Raw genomic sequence first — 21611 nt, forward strand, 5'->3', positions numbered from 1 at the left:
AATGGTACTGTTGCTCAGCATGCAGTAAACAGAAACATCAGTTTATTAAAATTAATAAATATAGGTCCACTGAAGTAACTAAAGTGAAAACTACAATTTTCGAATAAGAAAACCCGCTTTACAAGATGAGGGCATAATTATAACAACAAGAAATAGTGAAAAAACTTTGCACTTGATCATAAGCAATGTTATTCTTTTTCTATCCTGTTCTTATAGAACAGGAAGGCAAAATTTTAAGATGTTGCCATCTGTCTTTTTTTTCCTCAGGTTTTCATTTCATATTAGCTGATATTTGGAAATGTTCATATTGTTTTAATGTTTTGACTGGTCCACCAAAAGTCTGCTTGTTTGTCACTCATTGGATTTAAATATTTTGTCTTTACAGATGCACTTCATGTACTAAAGCCTGACGAAGGAGCTCAGTGTATGTATCAGAAAGCTACTTTGACATGTTTGATGTTCCAGTTATACTTCTACACATTACAGCTGATTGTTGAAGTGCTGCTCTGCTACCACCTTTAAGCCTCTGTGTCATACTTGTTTGGAGTCACAAGATACTAGTTGTTTTTGCATTGATTGCCTGGTTTATCTGGATTCCTTTAAGCAAATGACAGAATGTTGGTGTCTTTAGCAACTTAGAAATGTGTTGTTTCAAAAATGTCTACTGACATGACAAATCCAAAATGCAAGAGTTAGTTGTTCATTCACAAAATTGAAGTCCCAAGCAAGGAATGTCTTTGAGGCCTCAAATGAAAAAAAAAACAACATTCAGGAAGTGCTTGAATGTATGATCAGTTTATTGATTTTTTTATTTATGTATATAAAGTGAGTGGATTGGTTGGCCCCTTTTTCACTATGACTCCGGCCATGCAACACAAGCATGTAAATAATTGAGAGATCTAGAAGCAGATGCAATCAGCTATAATGTTGTGTTGTGTCTTTTAGCTTTTCCCGGTTAGGGGTCGCCACAGCGGAACTCCGGTTCGCTAATGATTGGCAGTAGATTCGCAATCAGCTATAATAAAGATCTAAAAATAAAGCATGCACCATGTATGATAAAAGGGAAAACTGATTCAAGGAGTGACTCAGATCTTTTAGCCCTCTTATAGCAGATCAAATAATAGTTTTAGCTCTTCCTTTGATCTTGAAAAAAAAAGATGGAAAGGAGGCTCAAAAAGGAAAGGAAAAGCCTCTTAAAATTAAGGACAATCCTGTGCAAGCACCTCTACCCTGGCAACCTTTCTATGTCCCTTGGCATTAGATAGTCTCAAACAATTGAGTTTTGAATGTACTCTAAAGTGGGTATTCTTGAGAACGGGAGTCTTTTTCCCCTTCTCAAAGGCTTTCCCCTTGCTTAGAGAGAGCTTTTTCTCTCTCTTCCCATTTTGCACAACATGCTGTTTCAGCAAGTCATAAAACCAGTGTCTATCCGTTTCATAGGCAAAGCTTTTTATAAAGAGATATTTCTAGTTCCTAAACCGAAAGGATCCTGGAGGCCATGCTCAGTCTTTCTTTTCTAGGCACTTTTGTCAAGATTCCAAAGTTCAGATTATTATCATTTCAAATGTCTTGTCCCTCTGATTCTACATCTTGCTTTCATGATAAAGCTGGATCTAAAGGATGCCTTTTATCACATTCCTGTTGCCAGGCATCTTGGGAATTTTTAAGATTTGCTGTGTCTGTCTTACATTACCAGTTCTCTGTTTTACCCTTTGAATTCAGCATGTCACCAAGGGTTTTCACAAAATGCGTGCTTTAGACTTCAGGGTATTCATATATTTCTATATGTGGATGATTGACTTATCTTTGTACTCTTTTTCCATCCATCAAGAGTTCTATCAACTATTCAGGAACTTCTAGTCAGTCTGTGTTTTCAAATCAATTTTTCAGTAGTGTTTTCTTGTCCCCTCTCACAGAATGATTTTCCTTGCTGGACTCTGCCTTTCTTCTTCCAGTTTCAACAGTTGTTCCTGTGTTTCTGCAGCCTAAATTGAGCATCATGTTCGTGTTTAACTGTTGCAGTCATTACATTTGAGTTATCTGCCTGCAGGTAGCCCTCAGCCGGCCTGAATATCAAAGTCTTGGATCCCTGCGTCGGATGCTGTCTCTTCTTCCATGGCACCAGGTCGTCAGGGGTATAAAGCATGCAGCCGATGCCATTACATCAGTCTTTCTTGCCATGCGGTGCCCGAAGCAGAAGTAGTTCGGAAGTGCTGGTTGGCAGACTCCAGAAATTTTCGTTTTCGAGTTTCAGAACCAAAGTCAAAAAACTAAGTCCCCCGTTGGGGATCCTTTTTCTTGCTCTAAACTGATGTCAATAAAAGTTAACAATTGTATTACCTGTGGAAAGCAAATACTTCATAAAGATTTTCATTCATACTGCATTCCTTGTCTAGGTCCAGACCACGACGTCCCTCGCTGTCGGTTTTGTGCCTTATTAAATCATCGAACTATTCGTCGTCTGTTCATTTTTGCATCAAACTTTTTTGGTACTCAGTTTAATTACCCAGAAGTGGCTTCAGTAAGCCATCCAACTACAGACATTCCGAAAAAACGTAAAGATAAAGACAGATACAGACTGCATAGGTCCAAAGCTGCCGATGATGCTTCCGTTAAGCTATTCGCCAGTTCTCCAGTACTCAGTGAGGCGCTTTCGCAGCCCCTGATACCCGCTATGTCAGATACGCAGGCCTCTACTGAGACCTATTTGGAGTCCGGTATGCCACGAGATGCATCTTTGACCATGGAACCTGTGGATGTCTCTACCTTGGATGGGTCCGGAGCCGCTGTGCAGGCACCAGCTTCTGAGGGTGTATTCAGGCCTACTGACTTGCAATTCAAACAGATGCCATCTTCTTCTTCAAGGCCTAAAACTCGACCCACGCCTAGAAAACCGATGTGCAAACTGCGTGGTCAGGCCCATATGCCTAAAAAACAAATGATAAGAATGGCTGAAGACCTTATTACTTTAATTGGAGGAAGCCAGCCTTCACACTTTGAGATCTAGAACTGATTTTCCTTCTGATTCTTCTGATCAAGATTCTGAAATTTCTGTTTCTTCTGATTACCGGGATTTGCCCTTATCTACCTATGAGGATTCTCATGCAGTGGACTAAATTTCTTCAGCTTCCCCTCCAGAAGATTTTTCTTTTAGTGAAACCTTGTACGCTCTTAGGGAGCATTTCCACTGGAAAAGTTAGGATTACTCTGACTCTAAAAAGAGGCTTAGGGAATTTTTACTCCTCCCTCAACACAGGCCTTTAGCTATCCCTCCTGTACTGGACATTGTATATGATGCCTTCTTGGAATCTAGCCTGGCCACAGACACTTTACCTCCGGCTCCCAGGAAACCTGACCGGTATTACAGCGTACCTGACTCTCACAAGTTCCTCTTCAAGAATCCTACTGCGGACCCAGAGACCATTTCCCAGGAACCTAAAGGCATTAAGGCTACTACTGCCAAAAACCCTACCCCCTCTGATAGAGATTTCAGGGCCTTGGACAGATGGGGTAAGAAGGTATACACTTCTGCTACTTTGGCCATTAGGGCCTTAAACTGCCAGTTTCATATGTTAAAGTATCAGCAGCATATTATGGGACTACTTAAACAGAAAATGATGTTGATTCTTGACGGTACTGAAAATAAAGAATTACATGATTTAATGCATTCTGCTAAACAAGTTGGTAAACATATTTTGCAATGTGGTTTTGACTCTTTAGAAGCATCTTGCAGGGGTGCTGTCACTGGGTCTGTTCTTATAAGGCATGTTTGGCTTAAGGAACAAAATTTACCAGATCATGTTAAAGCTAAATTACTGGATGCTCCCTTAAACCAAGACTGCCTGTTTGGCAACAGAGCAGAAGTCCTTAAAAAGATGGAGGAAAAAGCTAAATCTATGCAAATTGTTAAAGGACCACTACGGGCAAATGATGAAGAAAACATATATTTTTTATCTTGCCATGATTTACTACACCTCCCAAAGCTTCCTGCAGCAAAGTAAGTACTCATCCCTAATTTTATTTAGTTTTTACTCTTGTCTGCCCTCATGTTTTACAAAACCCACATTTACTCATTTTAGAATTATTATAGGACTGTTTATTATTGCTATTTTCAAAATAATCCTTTAAATTCTTTCCTCTACTATATGTAACATTAGGTTGATTCCCAACAATGTCTAGAACTTCTGATTTGTTACAAAACACATTCGCCCATACTTCTTTTAATATATTAACTATGGTATCAGAAGTTTCATTAAATGGTAAAATAAACGTTTCTCTTTTATTATTAGTTTTTTCCTTTGAAGTATTATGATAACCAAATTTCAATATCGTTTTGAATGTAATGTTTCTTTTAATCAACATTTCTTTCCTTATTTCCATAAGCAATTGCATAGGATAACCTCTATCCATAAACATTTCAATAAGCTTGTCAATCTCATTTTTAAAATTGTTGTCGTCACTTATAATCCGAGACAATCTAACCATTTGGCCTTTCACCAATTTTTTTTTTTTTTGAAAATAAGGATGGCAACTATTATAATGTAGAAAGGAATTTGAATAAGTCTTCTTCCTAAATATATTTGATCCAATTCCTTCCTCACTTAATTTAAATAAAATGTCCAAATATTCACAATTATTCTTATAAATGTGATGTGTGAACCTTAAAAAAGATGTTGTATCAAGAAATGTTATGAATTGCGAGATTTCTTCCTTTTTTCCCTTCCAAAAAATTATGATGTTATCAAGAAACCTAAGATATAAGGTGATTTTTGACCAGAAATTAGAAGAAAACACCTTTTGTGTCTCCCAATATGCCAAAACTAAACTGGCATAAATTGGTGCACATCTGGCCGCCATAGCCACACCTGATTTTTGCCTATAAAATTCTCCTTCCATACAGAAATAATTGTTGGTTAATACCATCTCCATCATTTCAATAATGGCTTTACATTTATCCAAATTCATGTTACTAAAAGCCGTCATGCTAGCTTGAAACATTTTTAGTCCCAAGTTGTGTGGTATAACAGAAAACAAGTTGATTACATCAATGGTTACCATAATGGTGTCAATATTAATAAGGGCTGTATGTTCTTTTATTACCTCTAGACAATGCCAAGAATCTTTGAGAATGTGTGGTAACTTAGATAGTGTTTTTTTTTACAATTCACATCTATGTAATATGCTACAGCTTCCAATTTCGAACCCTTAGCAATGTTCTTATGAATCTTGGGTATACCGAACACAGTCGGTGTGAAAGGAAATTCTACAATTAAATAATTGTATTCTTCCTTGTCAATAATGCCCTCCATTAACAACTCGTAAAGTTGCCAATCCACCTTAGCTGCACATCTCATATTTTGACACCTTCTCATATGTGTCATTGTCACTCAACATATCATACATTTTACTCAAATAATTATTTTTCATCATCACGACTACCCCCCCTCCCTTATCTGGTTTCATAATTCTGTATTGATTGGAATTTGTTAATTCTTTCAAACAAAATATCTCTGCTGATGTCAAATTGTCATTCATTTTAGTGGGTTTTTTAAAACCCTTCTAAATTCCATATCACATAACATTTCAAACAAGTGTATAATGGGATTTTGAGGAGGTATGAATGTACTACTACTTTTCAATTTTAGGCGGCCAAGATCTGGTTCTACTACCTTGTTAATATTACCTGAAAAAAACATTTTGAGATTCAGTAATCTAGTATATCATTTCAGATTAATCATGCTTTTTCCAATATCAACTTTAAAATTGGGAATAAAAGTAAAGCCTTTTTTCAAGTGTCATATAGTCATCCCCAAATTCTTTATCTGTGTAATTATATACTATGAATCCACCATCAATTAAGGTTGAACAACGTAATTCTTGATGAAAAACAATATTCTCTGTTAAATCCAAAGAATTGACACTGTCGTTAATAAATTCTACACATTCATCATAAATTGCCCTTGCAGCAATTCCTTCATTAGTTATATGTGTGCCCAGGTTGTAGCTATTTGTACATAACTCACATGACTCAAAAGTTTCAATGTTGCAATCATGAACTCTGTTGATGTCCTTCAAGGATGCATCTGCAGTCCTAACATATGGGTTGTCCTGCCTCAGGCAGCCCTTCGGTCGGCCGGATTCCAAAGTCTGGGTCTGGCCTCGGCTGATGTCGCACTTCACCCGACGTCATAGCTGCTGGGGTATAAAGGCATCAGCCGACGCCATTTTCCCAGTCTTTCTTGCCGCGCGGTGCCCGAAGCAGAAGCTGTTCGCAAGTGCCGGTCGGTCAGATCCAGAGATTTCTACTACTGAAGACTTCTAAAAAAGCTAAGTACCCCATTGGGGACTCTTTCTTGCCTCAGCCGATGTCAGACAAAGTAAATAATTGTTTAACTTGAAACTTTGGCTGAAACCGAGTCCTCGGTTCTCCCTTCGGCCGAAAGCATGCCTCCGATAACCGAGGCCTCACAGACCATGGCTGAATCGGCTACTGTAATTACTGCTGCAGAAGCAGGCACCCAGGATTTGTCAGACACTATTCCTTTAGACATCTCTACCCCTGCACGTGGGGCTGCTAAGACCCCCTGCTTCTATGTCTATCAAGGCCTTTTCCAGGGCTAAAGCAGCCAAATCTTCTAAGGCCTTACCTACAAAAGCTCCCTCACACAGGCCTACCTCTAGTTCCCAGATACTCAGCCTGGCTGAGGATCTTATTTCTTTGATCAGGGGATCCCAACCTCACCCAGACAGGGCCTCTCAATCTCCTCCAGATAAGAGGCCTAGGACTGAACCCCCTGAACCTGTCTCTACGGACTATTCCTCGGATGATTCAGATAATTCAGACCATCAGGAAGGCCCATACTCTCCTTATGAGGATTCTGATGCAGAAGACTCCATTCCTTCTGCTTCTCCTCCTGAAGAATTTTCTTTTGGGGAAACCTTACACTCTATGAGGGAACACTTCCAATGGCAGGGCCAGGAATTTTCAGATTCAAGGAAAAGGCTAAGGACTGTTTTACACTTACCACAGCATAGGCCTTCAGCCATTCCTGCAGTACTATCAGTTGTTGATGATGCATATAATGATGCCAGTACTGCCCCTGATTCTCTTCCTCCGGCCCCTGCCAAGCCTGACAGATATTACAGGGTCCCGGACACACACTACCACTTGTATAAGGCTCATGTTGCAGACCCAGAAACCATTCCACAGGGCCCTAAAGGTGTGGCAGCTGCCTCTGCCCAAAACCCTCTTCCCTCTGAAAGGGAATCTAGAGCATTAGAGAGATGGGGTAAAAAGGTTTATACATCTGCTACTCTTTCGGCCAGGGCCTTAAACTGTCAATTTCACATGATTCAGTACCAGGAATTTTTGTTAGACCAGCTAAATAAAAAACTGTCCTCTCCTGAACCTATAGACCGTAAGTCCCTTCAGGATTTGGTACATAACTGTCAGTAATCATTTTTTAAAATGTGGCTATGATGTACTGGCGGTTTCCTTTAGATCAGCTATGACTGGAGCAGTGATTCGAAGGCATGCCTGGTTAAAAGAGCAGTCCTTACCAGACCATTTCAAGTCAAAACTTCTAGATGCTCCGATGGAGAGAAAAAGTTTGTTTGGCTCCCCTGCACAGGAGGTTCTAAAGAAAGTGGAAGAAAAAGCAAAATCTGTCCAAACAGTCAAGGATTTTTTGCAGGTCCAACCACCAAGGTTTAGCAGAAATTGGCCTTCAAAGAATTGGTCCTTTCCAGACACCTCCAGAGCACAGAGAGGCAGAAATAGACGCCCAAGAGGCAGAGGTCAATCTAGGGGTGCCTACAGGGGACGTCAGTGGCAACCTGCCAACCAGAGGAGTGCTGCCACAGCTGCAACTACAACCACTTCCACAGGACAGACACAATGACTTGGCTCTGGTTCCGCCTACCAGGGAACAACTGGAAGCACCCTTGGGCGGAAAGCTAGCATTATTTTCAGACAACTGGCATTGCATTGCAGGAGACAAATGGACTTTACAAATAGACAAGGGCTACAGGTTTCACAGGTTTCACTTCCACACTCTACCAAAAAAGAGAGGAATGCCAAACCTTCCACCAAGCCAAAAAACAGAGGCTCTAAAACAAATCAACAACTTACTAAGGATGAGAGCTATAGAAAAGGTACCACCTATGGAACAAGGCCAAGGATTTTACTCCAGACTATTCCTTGTACTAAGAAAAGAAAATCAATGGAGACCTATTCTCGACTTGTTCGCACTGAACACATGCCTCATTGTTCCAAAATTCAAAATGCTGACCCTCCAGCAACTTCTTCCCATGCTGGGCAAGGAGTCTTGGCTGGTGACTCTAGATCTCAAGGAGGCATACCTGCACATCCCTATATGACCAGATTGCAGAAGACACCTCAGATTTCTTGCAGGATCAGAGCATTATCAATTCTCAGCATTGCCCTTTGGCTTATCTACTGCGCCCAGAGTATTCACGAAATGCCTGGCATCAGTAATTGCTCATTGCAGGCTTCAGGCAATTCAAATTTACCCATACCTGGACGACTGCCTAATACAAGCGGACAACAAGACAAAATTAACAAAAGATTTGGCAAATGTCTTACAACTGTTGCAAGCCTTGGGATACACAGTCAACATTCAAAAGTCAAGGCTAGTACCATCCCAAAGGATAACATTTTTGGGTGCAGAACGGGATACAACAACTCAGATGGCTTTTCTCACAGAAGAAAAAGAAATGCAACTACCAGTCTATTTCAGGACATTAACAACACAAACTCAGCTTACTGCAAGGAAAGTCCTGCAAGCCCTGGGTTACATGGCATCCTGCATAATATTGATCCCGCATGCCAGGCTGCATATGAGAAAGTTGCAATGGTACCTAAGGAATGTATGGTCTCAACACAAGCACAGTCTAGAAGCCCAGATTCCAATAATTCCATGCCTGAAAACAGAATTCCTGTGGTGGGCTCAGGCCTGTCAGATGAACAGAGGATTGCATTTCCACAAACCACATCCAAGCCAGACCATCACCACGGACGCCTCAGACCTAGGCTGGGGGGCACACATGGAGGACAAGTGTATACAAGGCCTATGGTCCCAAGACCAGCTGAATCTACACATAAATCTAAAGGAGATGCTGGCAGTGAAACATGCAATCCAAGCATTCAGACATTTCCTCCAACAAGGTCACCTGCTGATAAGGACGGACAATACCACAGTCATGTGGTACATCAACAAACAGGGAGGTACACACTCATATCCTCTATGCCGGATGGCAATGGACCTGTGGAATTTGGCCCTGAATCTCAACATTCAACTGCAGGCCAGATTTGTACCAGGAAAAGAAAATTCACTAGCAGACACCTTAAGCAGAACTACCACGGATGCTCACGAATGGATGCTGCATCCAGATATCTTCAAAACCATAACAAAGAAATGGGGAATGCCAGAGATAGACCTGCTCGCCTCCCCACACAACCACCAATTGAAGAAATTCTGCTCAAGAGTATACCACCCACTTGCCTGGAGGGTGGACTCCCTTTCCTTCAGCTGGAAAAACCTGACAGCATATGCATTTCCACCTCTTCCTTTGATGTACAAAGTCCTACTGAAGATCAGAGAGGAACAGCCAAAGGTAATCCTGATAGCTCCAAACTGGCCAAGGCAACATTGGTACCCGCTACTGAGAAGCATGTCTCGGACACACTCATGGCCTCTACCTCTATGTCCCTTACTTCTAACACAGAACAACTACAAGACCCTGCATCCAAACTTAAAAACACTGCAGCTAACTGCTTGGAATATTGCATAAAACAAAATCAACCAGATTTATCTCAGAGGGTTAAGGACATTATCCTGGAGGCACGCAGACCCTCCACAAGGAAAACATATTCAGCCAAATGGAAAAGATACCTCATTTGGAGTGCAGCAAAGGGAGAAAATGTCTCATTGGCAAACATAGCACACATCCTGGAATACTTAGCAGAACTGTTCCACAATGGCCTGTCCTAATTTCAGCAGAGTACAACATGGATCCTCCTGTCTTCTCTCATCCTCTACTCAGGCAGTTCTTGAGAGGAATCAAAAATGTAAAGCCTCCAAGGAAACCACCTTTACCTACATGGGATCTCAACTTTGTGCTGGAAAAATTAACACTTCCCCCTTTTGAGCCAGCAGCAACAGCAGACTTACAGTTCTTATCTTGGAAAACTGCATTCCTGCTAGCAATCACTTCAGCAAGAAGGGTATCTGAGTTACAGGCATTAATGGCAGTACAGCCTTTCCTTATCTTCCATCAGGATAGAGTGTCTCTGAGAACTAATCCTACTTTTATGCCAAAAGTGGTCTCCAGGGTATCATTGAACCAAGCGATTCATTTACCTACATTCTTCCCCAACCCACAGAACAGGGGGGAAAGACTACTACATACCTTGGATGTGCACAGACAATTACGCTACTATCTGGACAGAACTAAGGCCAGCAGAAAAACTGACCAGCTTCTGGTAGCATATGCAACAGGAGTGCAAGGAAAAGCAATTTCAAAACAGACAATCTCTAAATGGATAGGAAATTGCATTAGATTTTGCTACTCTTTTCATGGAAAGACAACTCCTGAAAATATCAGGCCTCACTCCACAAGAGCTACAGCCACCACTACAGCTTTCCTACGAGGAGTGGCTACCAAAGACATTTTAGAAGCTGCTACTTGGAGCTCCGTGCATACATTTGCCAAGCATTATAATCTTCCTTTATATTCCAGATCCCGAGCAGGTTTTGCAACTGCTGTTTTGCAAGGGATCCTAACTACACCATCATTATCATAGTGCCTCCTCCCCCAGTTTGGCTATGGTATTCTACCCATATGTTAGGACTGCAGATGCATCCTTGAAGGACATAGTACAGTTTTGTACCTACCATAAATGTAGATGTCCGATAGGTATGCATCTGCAGTCAGGATTACCCACCCTCCTTCCCCTCTGTGGTATTCCTAGGGTACTTACCCCTCTTTTAGCTAGCTGGGGGAATCTATTATGGTGTATTTGTTTGTATGTATATATGTATATATATATTTTGTTTCTTCTGTTTGGAATTATCTGCATTTATCCAAATTTAGCCTTCCTAGAGGGCACCTGGCATCTGGGGCAAGAAACACTGAGGAAAATGGCGTCGGTTGATGCCTTTATACCCCAGCAGCTATGACGTCGGGTGAAGTGCGACATCAGCCGAGGCCAGACCCAGACTTTGGAATCCGGCCGACCAAAGGGCTGCCTGAGGCAGGACAACCCATATGTTAGGACTGCAGATGCATACCTATCGGACATCTACATTTATGGTAGGTACAAAACTGTACTTTCTCACTGTGGACAATAATATCTCTTATACCCTCACTTGAATTTAATAATATAAGTTTGTCCTGTATCTTGTCGTGACTCTGTTCGAATATTGATGTTGATAATGACCCTGGTGTCGATCGCTGAGGCGTTCTGACCTCCTTAAAGTCGATTCTTCTAAAAAAAACCTTATCTTGGTTTGTGTTATTTGTAGCATGTTTGGTCCTTGGACTATTGTTATGTCCCATAATTTGTTCCTTGTTTTGGTTTTCTATATTTATTGGGCCTTGCCACATCACTCTCAGTAATGTATTTGTTACGTTTAAACTCTTTGTGAATATGCTTTATTGTGGTTGTAATCGTTAGTGTCCCTATGAATTTTGTTGATTTTTTATCTCCAAACCTTTATTAACAAATCTATCCATGTCCATAATAATGGTATCTAAACGGTGTTTGTTAAATTCAAATAACAAATCATTTTGTATGCTGTTGTGTAGAACTACTAAAGTTTCATTAAGCTTGGCTAATTTAATTTTGTTCTTGATAATTAATTTCATTAGTTCCATCCCTGTATTGTCATACAACTGTAATAATTCCTTGAACAACTCACTATCATGCTCAAAACCAAAAGGTAATTTAAAAATTCTAAGACCTTTTGGTACTTGTTTTAACTCTAGCAATCTTTCTGAATATACATTGTCCATCTGTAGCGATTTAAAGTTCTTTAATACCTTTTCAAACTCCTGAAACTGTTTGTTCAAATTGCCCATGTCCTTGTTGTTTCTAACCATAGTTGAAAAACTCTGTGCCGATTAATAAATCCTTAATGCCCTTAATGTCCAAAGCTTGGTTACTAGTAATCCTGTCGCCATTCTTCCCGTCCCTAGCGTTCGCAGTGGTGTTCGGAGGCTGAACTTCTTGTCTGTAGCTTTCTTTCTTTGACTGACATGCTCCTCTTCCAATAGAACCCCTCGAACTATTGCTAGCCGACAGACAGTTTTCAGAAGCACCCGGTGTAGAGTGCAACGTGTAAAGCTGTTCCTCCGTCTCTGTTAAGGATACATCAACGTTATTTGTTAAAATGTTGGCATTTGGTTAGATTGTCTCGGATTATAAGTGACGACAACAATTTTAAAAATGAGATTGACAAGCTTATTGAAATGTTTATGGATAGAGGTTATCCTATGCAATTGCTTATGGAAATAAGGAAAGAAATGTTGATTAAAAGAAACCTTACATTCAAACCGATATTGAAATTTGGTTATCATAATACTTCAAAGGAAAAAACTAATAATAAAAGAGAAACGTTTATTTTACCATTTAATGAAACTTCTGGTACCATAGTTAATATATTAAAAGAAGTATGGGTGAATGTGTTTTGTAACAAATTAGAAGTTCTAGACATTGTTGGGAATCAACCTAATGTTACATATAGTAGAGGAAAGAATTTAAAGGATTATTTTGAAAATAGCAATAATAAACAGTCCTATAATAATTCTAAAATGAGTAAATGTGGGTTTTGTAAAACATGTAAATTTATTAATAACGGTCCTTATGTGATGATACAAAATTATAATAGATCTATTAAATGTCCAGGGTATGTGAATTGCAACACAAAAATGGTGATATATTTAGCTACTTGTTTATCATGTCAAGCATTTTATGTAGGAAAAACTAACAGAAAGTTAAAAGACCGTATAATGGAACACACTAGGGATATTAAAAATAAAAAAACACCAATTCCTTATATATACATAGTACCAAATGCCCAGATTTTAAGAGGTTTATATTTTTTTGTAATTGATAGGATCCCACATAATACAAATAAGGGTGGAGATGTGAATAATTTATTAGAAGTAAAAGAATGCCTATGGCAACTTAGACTGAATGCTTGTAACATGCCAGGCATTAACAAACATATTTCCATCTCCAGTATTCTCAAATACAAATCTTATCTTATTTAAATGGTTATTAAATTATTGTTTTTATATTTGAGATGTTGATGTATAGACATTTTTATATACATAGATTACTATGTTTTTATTTTTTATTTTTACTTATACAATACATTAACATATATTTATATGTTACACATATTCAATTGCAATTATACACAACTTATTTTGGTATTCATACAGTTTATTATTATTACTATTTTTTTAGAAACATATTTATTATATTTATTATTATTATTATAAATACATGTAAGTCAATAATACAAAGTATTTGAATGTAATAATTTGATACACAGCTTATTTTAATATGTATGCAATATGTTCTTTTATAAAACAGATAGGAGGCGTTGATTTTAAATAAGGTAAAATAACTTGATGGAATGACTTGATGACGAGTCAAAGACGGATTGGAGTATTTTTAATTAGAATACTATATTAAGGAAGTATTTTTACAATGGAAATTACTCTGATGAAACCCACAGATTAGATGGGTGAAAGCGCTTAGTGTGTATAAGATTATATTTATGTTTCGTAGTTGCTGTTGTTGTTTTATCAAGTGTCGCTATTAAATAATCAAACGGTCACATCGTCAATACAGTTGCCTTGGATTTTATTTCTAATATTGTATTTAGTCTAATAATAGGTTCATAGGTAGGTACTAGGCTATCGGCCTAAGTAAGCCTAGCCAACAAGTTTCCCTGGCTTATGCCACTCAAGAAAGTTATTTTCCTGTGCCACTGTCGAGCAGAGCCACAGAAGAGATTCCCGGGGTATATTTTCCTATCTCCCATCCACTCAAAGATTTTTATTGAAAAGTGCTAATGAGGAACTTTGCTTGACCTAGATGGGTAGCTTGATCCAGAGTATGGGAAGTCTCTGGGACAGGAATCTATCTCTCCAGCATGTCCTGTTTATTGTGGTGACAAGGCTTAGGTCCCTAGAGCGTGTAGCTCAGAGGGATTGGGATTTCTTTAGGTGTAGCATGTCCAACAGCTCTAGGTTTGACATAGCTTTATATGTTAGGCAGAAATCACCTCTGAGTAGGCGATATGCTACAGAGTAAAACTGGAGTTTTTTTAGATGGTAAGTGTAGGGCATCTGTTTGAGGCCAGTAATCCTCTTTGTGAGGTACTTCTGCAGCCTTTCCAGCTGCTGCAAATGTCTTGTGAGGTACATTCCAAAAGGGGCGTTGTACTCTCTAATGGGTCTAATGAGTGTCAAGTAAAGGGGAACAATGACCTCTTTTTTTTCCTGGATGAGAACCCTTTTGTGATGAGGTGTGCCACGTAGAAGGACTTCCTGACTACTGTGGCGATGTGATTATCAAAGGAGAGGCTACTGTCCACCTGGGTCCCAAGGTCTCACCACACATTTGGTGTTAAGTAGACTGCCACCTATGTGGTAGCTCACAGGTACAGAGTTTTTACCAAAGGGGATGACAGTGCACTTTTTGGCATCAAGCTTGAGGCTATGGCTCTAACACCAGGCATCTGTCTCAGTAAGGCCCTTCTGTAGGATGTCCACATAATTTGGGGACTCAACTATGGCTCCTAGCTTGCAGTCATCTGCGAACTTCATTAGCCAGAGGCCTTCTCTGTTAGCCTGTACTTCAGAGAAGTAGATACCAAACAGGAGAGGTCCCAGGACTGAACCCTGTGGTACTCCACTTGTCACTGGTTTGATGTCAGATTTGGAGTCTGCAACTTTTACAGTGTGGGTTCTGTCAGTGAGTCAGTTGGCAACCTATCTTGTGACGTAGGGTTTTATACCTAGTTTAGTGAGTTTAGCTATAATTCCAGAATGGGGGATGGTGTAAAAAGCCTTGGTGATGTCAAGATAGGCTGTGTGAACCACCTTAGCCTCATCGACTGCCTCAGAGAAGTTGATTAGGTTCAGGATGCATGATCTGCCTTTCACAAACCCGAACTGGGTGGGGTCCAGAGTTTGGAGGTTACCAATGTCTTTGTTTGAGTTCCATGATGATATCTGACGGGGCTTAGTAGTAAATCACTTTGGCTATGGTGTGCAGGGTCCTGGGTTCGAGCCTTGCAGAGGCTGTTTATTTTTTTCCAATCATAGCCTCACCTCAGGCTTTGTGCCTGCTGAATGGCGCACAGCGACGGTTATCCCACTCCACAAGGGGGGAGCCACCATGGACCCCGGGAACTACCGCCCCATTAGCCTGACGAGCCTGGGCTGCAAGGCCATGGAACGTATCGTCATGGAACTTATAAACAAAGACATTGGTAATCTCCAAACTCTGGACTCCACCCAGTTCGGGTTTGTAAAAGGCAGATCATGTCTCCTAAACCTGATAGACTTCTTTGAAGCAGTCACTAAAGCCATACACAAGGATAAGGTGGTTCATACAGCCTATCTAGATCTTGCCAAGGCTTTCAACACCATCCCCCACTCTGGAATTATAGATAAACTCACTAAACTAGGTATAAATCCCTATGTCACAAGATGGGTTGGCAACTGGCTCACTGACAGAACCCACACTGTGAAAGTAGCAGACTCCAAATCCGACTTCAGACCAGTGACAAGTGGAGTACCACAGGGTTCAGTCCTGGGTCCTCTCCTGTTTGGTATCTACTTCTCTGAAGTACAGGCTAACACAGAAGGTCTTTGGCTAATGAAGTTCGCAGATGACTGCAAACTAGGAGCCATAATCAAAACTCCTAATGATGTGGACATCCTACAAAAGGGCCTCACTGAGACAGATGCCTGGTAAGCCATGGCCTCAAGCTCAATGCCAAAAAGTGCATTGTCACCCCCTTTGGTAAAAACTATGTACCCATGGACTACAACATAGGCGGTAGTATACTTAACACCAAAAGTGTGATAAGAGACCTTGGGACACAGGTGGACAGTATTCTCTCCTTTGATAATCACATCGCCACAGTAGTTAGGAAATCCTTCTACATGGCACACCTCATCACAAAAGGTTTCTCATTCAGAAAAAAAGAGGTCATTGTTCCCCTCTACTCATCACTCATTAGACCCATTATAAAGTACAGCACCCCTTTTGGTATGTACCTCACAAGACATCTACAACAACTGGAAAGGCCACAGAAATACCTCACAAAGAGGATTACCGGCCTCAAACAGATGCTCTACAAAGACCGTCTCAAAAAACTCCAGCTTTACTCCATCACATATTGCCTACACAGAGGTGATCTCTGCCTAAAATACAAAGCTATGTCAAACCTAGAGCTTTTGGACATGCTCCACTTAAAGAAATCCCAATCCCTCCGAGCTACACACTCTAGGGACCTAAACCTTGTCACCACAATAAATAGAACATGCCGGAGGGATAGATTCCTGTCCCAGAGACTTCCCATACTCTGGAATAAACTACCTATCTATATCAAACAAAGCTCTTCATTAGCACTCTTCAAGTAAAATCTTGATGATTGGATGGGAAATAGGAAATTAAACCCCGGGGATCACCTCTGTGGCCCTGCTCGACAGTGGCACAGGAAAATAATTTTCTTGGGTGGTAAAAGCCAGGGTACCTTTTTGGCTAGGCTTGTATAGGCCCCAGGGCCGATAGCCTAGTACCTACCTATGAACCTATACGTTCCATGGCCTTGCTTGCAGACCAAGCTCATCAGGCTAATAGGACGATAGTTCCCGGGATCAGTGGTGGCTCCCCCTTTGTGGAGTGGGATAACTGTATCTGTGCGCCATTCAGTGGGCACAAAGCCTGATGTGAGGCTATAATTGAACATGTTGCTTAGGTGGGGAGCCAGTTCGTTCTGAAGTTCATGTAAAACGCAGCCTGGGATGTTGTCCAGTCCCATGGATGCTGTGTTTTTGGCTTTAGAGAGTGCAGCTTTTACCTGTGAAGTTGTGATTACAGGGACTCTGCATTCTTCCTGTATAGATATGGACCCTTTAGGGTGTGAGAGGGTGGTAAAGTTAGTACTGAACCTATCTGCCAGAATGTTGGCAATATCAGTTGTTTCTGTAATTTTCATGCAGTTGTGCTGTAACTCAGAGCAAATCTGGGTGTTGCCATTGAGATTCTTGCCATAGATATAGAATGCTTTGTGGTTGTCCTTAGAATCAGTGGCGATTTTGTTTTCATAGCTAGCTTTGGATGCTCTTATAAGGGATCTCAGCGTCCTACTGAGACTCATGGGGTTTTACTCTCTTTTGCAACAGTGTCTTCCTTCTGTTGTACAGTTTGTTTATGGCAGGGGACTACCAGATTGACTACCTTTGTTTGGAGGGTAGCTTCTTGGTTCTGTTTGGGATAGCACAATCCATGCACTCATGTACGTGCTTATAGAGTGCATTTGTTTAGGATTCAGCAGTCGTAACTGTATTAGCTGTCTGCATGGGTGTCATGAAGTTTGCCATTTCTGTCTTAAGAAGCATGAAATTGGCTATGGAGAAATTTTTTACCGTGGTTTCCTTAATGTGGGGTGGGGGCGGGATGTGGATATCTAGGGTGATTAGCTTATGGTCTGATCTGACCAACAAGGAGTTGACTTTGGGTGTGGAACACCGGTCATTCATGTTGGTAATGACTAGGTCTAGGATATTGTTGCCCTTGGTGGGGGTGTGGATAAGTTGATCCAGGGCACTGGAATTTATGAATTCCAGAAAGCGTTGAGCGAAGGAGTTGGTACATGAGTAGTTTTTCCGGTTAATGGTGGGGTAGTTGAAATCGCCCATTATTAGGGTGTTTGAACCCTAATATTTTCCAGTATATCAAGAAAAGAGGAGTGGGAATCCTGGGGCATGATGGGGGATCTGTAGCAAGCTACAATTTGGATTGCAGTTTTGCCCAGAGTTAGTTGCACTTGGATAACCTTGGATGCATTATGCTGAGCAGCTAGCCTGGAGGTGTGGGTATCCTTAATGATATGGGCACACCTCCGCCTTTGCTGTTCTGGTCCAGGTTACATGGCCGAAAAGTGTGGTATGAGTTATAGCCTGGTAGTGCAGGGGTGCTCTTTGGAGCCTTGAACCAGGTCTCAGTCACTGCACAGGTATTGATGTTCTCCATTTTAAGGAGTGCCTTGAGTGAGTCCATTTTGAGATTTAGACATCCTGCATTGAGTGGCATTACCCTCAGTTTTTGCTTGCCTGTTCCTGTTACATTTGAAACTTGTCTAAAAAAGGCACTATAGGGACGGCAAGAGCCTTAGCCAGTATCCGGAATCCCATGGGCAACAGGTGCAGGCCATCTCTGGCAAAGCATCATGGTTTGTCGAACATGTCGTCCCAGGCAGACAGATACTGGATCCCCTTAGAATGACACCAGAAGCTTAGCCAATTGTTGAAGTCAATCATTTTGTCCTTGTACTGCGGTATCATTCTAGGCGATGGCAGAATGCTTCTCAGAGCTAGGGTCATACCTCCCTGGGCTACAAGATCGGAGAGCTCTTCCATGTCTCTTTTCATGTAGTCCAGGAAGTCATGTCTCAGGTCATTCACACCAACATGGACAATGACAGGGTCATATTTGTACTTGATTGTGGAGTGACCTGAGTGCATGGGTTATGTGGCAGATCCTGGCACCCGACAGGCAGCTGACAGTAACCGTCTCCTTGTTTAGCCTGGTAAGTGGGACATCAGTGTGCCTGACTATAGAGTCACCTATGACTAGTGTGTTGGGTACGTTGTTTTGCCTAATATATTATATATGTTATAATATATATATATGTTTGCCCATAATATCTGAATAAGTGAGTGGGATTTTCATGAAGGCATCAAGGAAACATTTTCGTTCCTTCTGTGTTTTTTTTTCTTAAGTTTTGGATTTTTCTTGGTATATTGATTGATTTTCTTAGTATATTTTATTTTTTATTTTCCATTTGTTTACCAGGTTAGTCCAACTGGACACAAGATGACCGTTTTCAGCGGAGGCTGGGGGAGAAAAGCTCCAGATACATAGTAAAGAATTATAAAAAATAATAAAAATAAATTATACAAACATAGCTGTTTTGTACAAAGAGCATAGAAAATATAAAAGGAGTAAAATCAGAGTTTTACAATTGATGCAGCATACACAATGGTTAGAATATTGAGAAACAATTAAACAAGATAATATACAACAAATATACAACTGCTTGATCATAAATTCAAAAAGCAGTTTCCATAGACAAACAGGGTCATAAACTAGAAATCATAACTATATTGATATGATTTATATTGCATTTATCTTGTTTTAATGATGGCATGTGTGTATTATTGTACGAGTCATATGTGCACAAATATTTGTATTAATCTATGTATTTACAGTATATTGACAAAGTACTGGGTCACATCAGAGGCTTGGGAGGTCATTGTTAAGAAATTGAGAACTGTTGTAAAGCTTGGCATTGAATACCATAAATTCAGATTATGCTATGAGAACTATGTAAAGATAACCATGTCAGCAGTCAGAATGCATTATAAACTGAATGTTTTACTGTGCACAATAAGAAATGGATAGATTGGCCCAAACTCTGGACTGATTTGTATGCTTTTTTTTATTCCTGGGGAAATGCTATTCAGAAGTGAAGAGACATATAAGGGAACAATTTTAGTTGCACACCAGGCTGTGATTTTTTTTTATGTCTATTGTCATGCAAAGCTGACAAAATAGTTGAATCTACCCAAGCTGGAAATGTGACACTGTAGCCCACTGAAGGAGGGGAGATGGGAGGAGTAACTTGGCCAGGAATTGAAACTTGCAAAACTTCTCCTTGTGAAAAGTCTTTTTTATCTCAGTAATTTGTTGACACTTTTGCAAGTTTCTTTCAGAGAATGTGTAGTACATCAATAGGAACAACATTTGTAAAACTCAGCACATACCAGTCAATGACACATGAGCTGCAGACTCTTAAACTTGGCATTTTTTTTCGGGTGGTCCTTTCTAAGTGAATGGAAGTCTAGTCTGACAGCTATCTCTGTGTTCACCAGTGGGAGTGGTTAACACTGAACAGCCTGCCTGTCCCTGGATGAGTGGTTACTACCTAGAAACTGTAGTTTTATTGGTCATTTTGGGTCAATTCTAAACTCCTTGATCTGTCTCTCTTAAAACCCAGCTGCCTCGTGGTTTTGGCGTCTTTTCAGGCTTGTTAGTTGTTGCTGAAGCACCTACCAAGGGGAGAAAACACTGAGAAGAAAAGGAGCCACTTTTGTGATTTTAAGTATTTTCTTCTGATTTTTTAAGTTTTACTGCTTTGCTGCCTATTTTTTGGCATTTTCCAGCTTGCTAAAGTTTATATCTGTAACAGTAACAGTACTTGGAACACATCTAGAGCCCGTTTACTACATTTCCTGTGTTGCACTTAATTTAACACCGTTTTTTTCTCTAAAAACTGCATTTTACCTGATTTTGGCCTAGCACTCAAGTGTGGGGTCATTTATTGCACTGTTGTGATTATTTTGCTGTTTGTGTATTTCTGCTACCTTTAAACTACAACAAAAAGAAAAAAAAAACAAAAATCTGGCTTTTTTTCCCACTTTCTGAAAGTTAAGAAAGTTCAGTTACAGATTTGCTGTTCTGAACTGTTTGGAAGTTTCTAGAAGGCCAGTGCTTGCTTGGGCTAAAGGGAAGTCTCTGTGTTCACCAGTGGGAGTGGTTAACACTGAACAGCCTGCCTGTCCCTGGAGGAGTGGTTACTAACTAGAAGCTGTAGTTTTATTGGCCATTTTGGGTCAATTCTAAACTCCTTGATCTCTCTCTCTTAAAACCCTACAGCTCTCTTTTTGCACGGTTGTGCGCACTGAGCAGCGTTGGGCAGCGCCGCCTAAACAGGTTTAAACTATTCCAGGCTCCACAAAGTCTGCTCTTCACTTTTTCCCTTAGAACTGTTCAAACTCTCAAAGTAATCACTCTATTCTCTTTCTAAAGCCCTGCACTTGCTCAGTTCTTATAAGGAAACGCTAAGTAAAGCACTACACCCTCCTTGACTTCATAAGTATTAGGCTCCCAATTGGTCCTTCCTGATCAAGTGAAAAATCAGTTCCCTTCCCTAATCTGATCAGTAAAAAAACAGATGTTCATCGTGCATACAGCTGCAGTCATAACAGATGGGTTATCCTGCTATCAGGCGGGTCCTCGGTCGGCCGAATTCCAAAGTCTAGGTCCGGCGTCGGTTGTCGTCGCTTCTTCCCTGACGTCAGTGCGGTAGGGGTATAAAAGAACCAGCCGACGCCATTTTCTCCAGTCTTTCTTGCTGCGCGGTGCCCGAAGCAGAAGCAGTTCGCAAGTGCCGGTCGGCCAGCTCCTGAGATTTACGAAAATTTTTCAGTCGAAGTCTTCTTGAAAGCTTAGTACCCCGTTGGGGAAACTTTTCTTGCCTCAGACCGATGTCAGA

At 40.6% G+C, this 21611-nt stretch overlaps 1 protein-coding gene across 4 annotated transcripts in view; it reads left to right on the plus strand.

The window, feature by feature from the left end:
• The window catches only part of DENND1A (DENN domain containing 1A), a 4751104-nt gene that overhangs the window by 663104 nt on the left and 4066389 nt on the right, over positions 1-21611 (plus strand). For all 4 annotated transcript variants that reach the window (XM_044058260.1, XM_044058262.1, XM_044058261.1 and 1 more), the window contains exon 2: positions 386-424. In XM_044058260.1, coding sequence (XP_043914195.1) covers positions 386-424 — 39 coding nt within the window. The remainder of the gene's footprint in view (positions 1-385; positions 425-21611) is intronic.

This window comes from Protopterus annectens, chromosome 16.part0 (genome assembly GCF_019279795.1).
Source record: "Protopterus annectens isolate FY-2018-M chromosome 16.part0, PAN1.0, whole genome shotgun sequence".
NCBI classification, from domain to species: Eukaryota; Metazoa; Chordata; order Ceratodontiformes; family Protopteridae; genus Protopterus; species Protopterus annectens.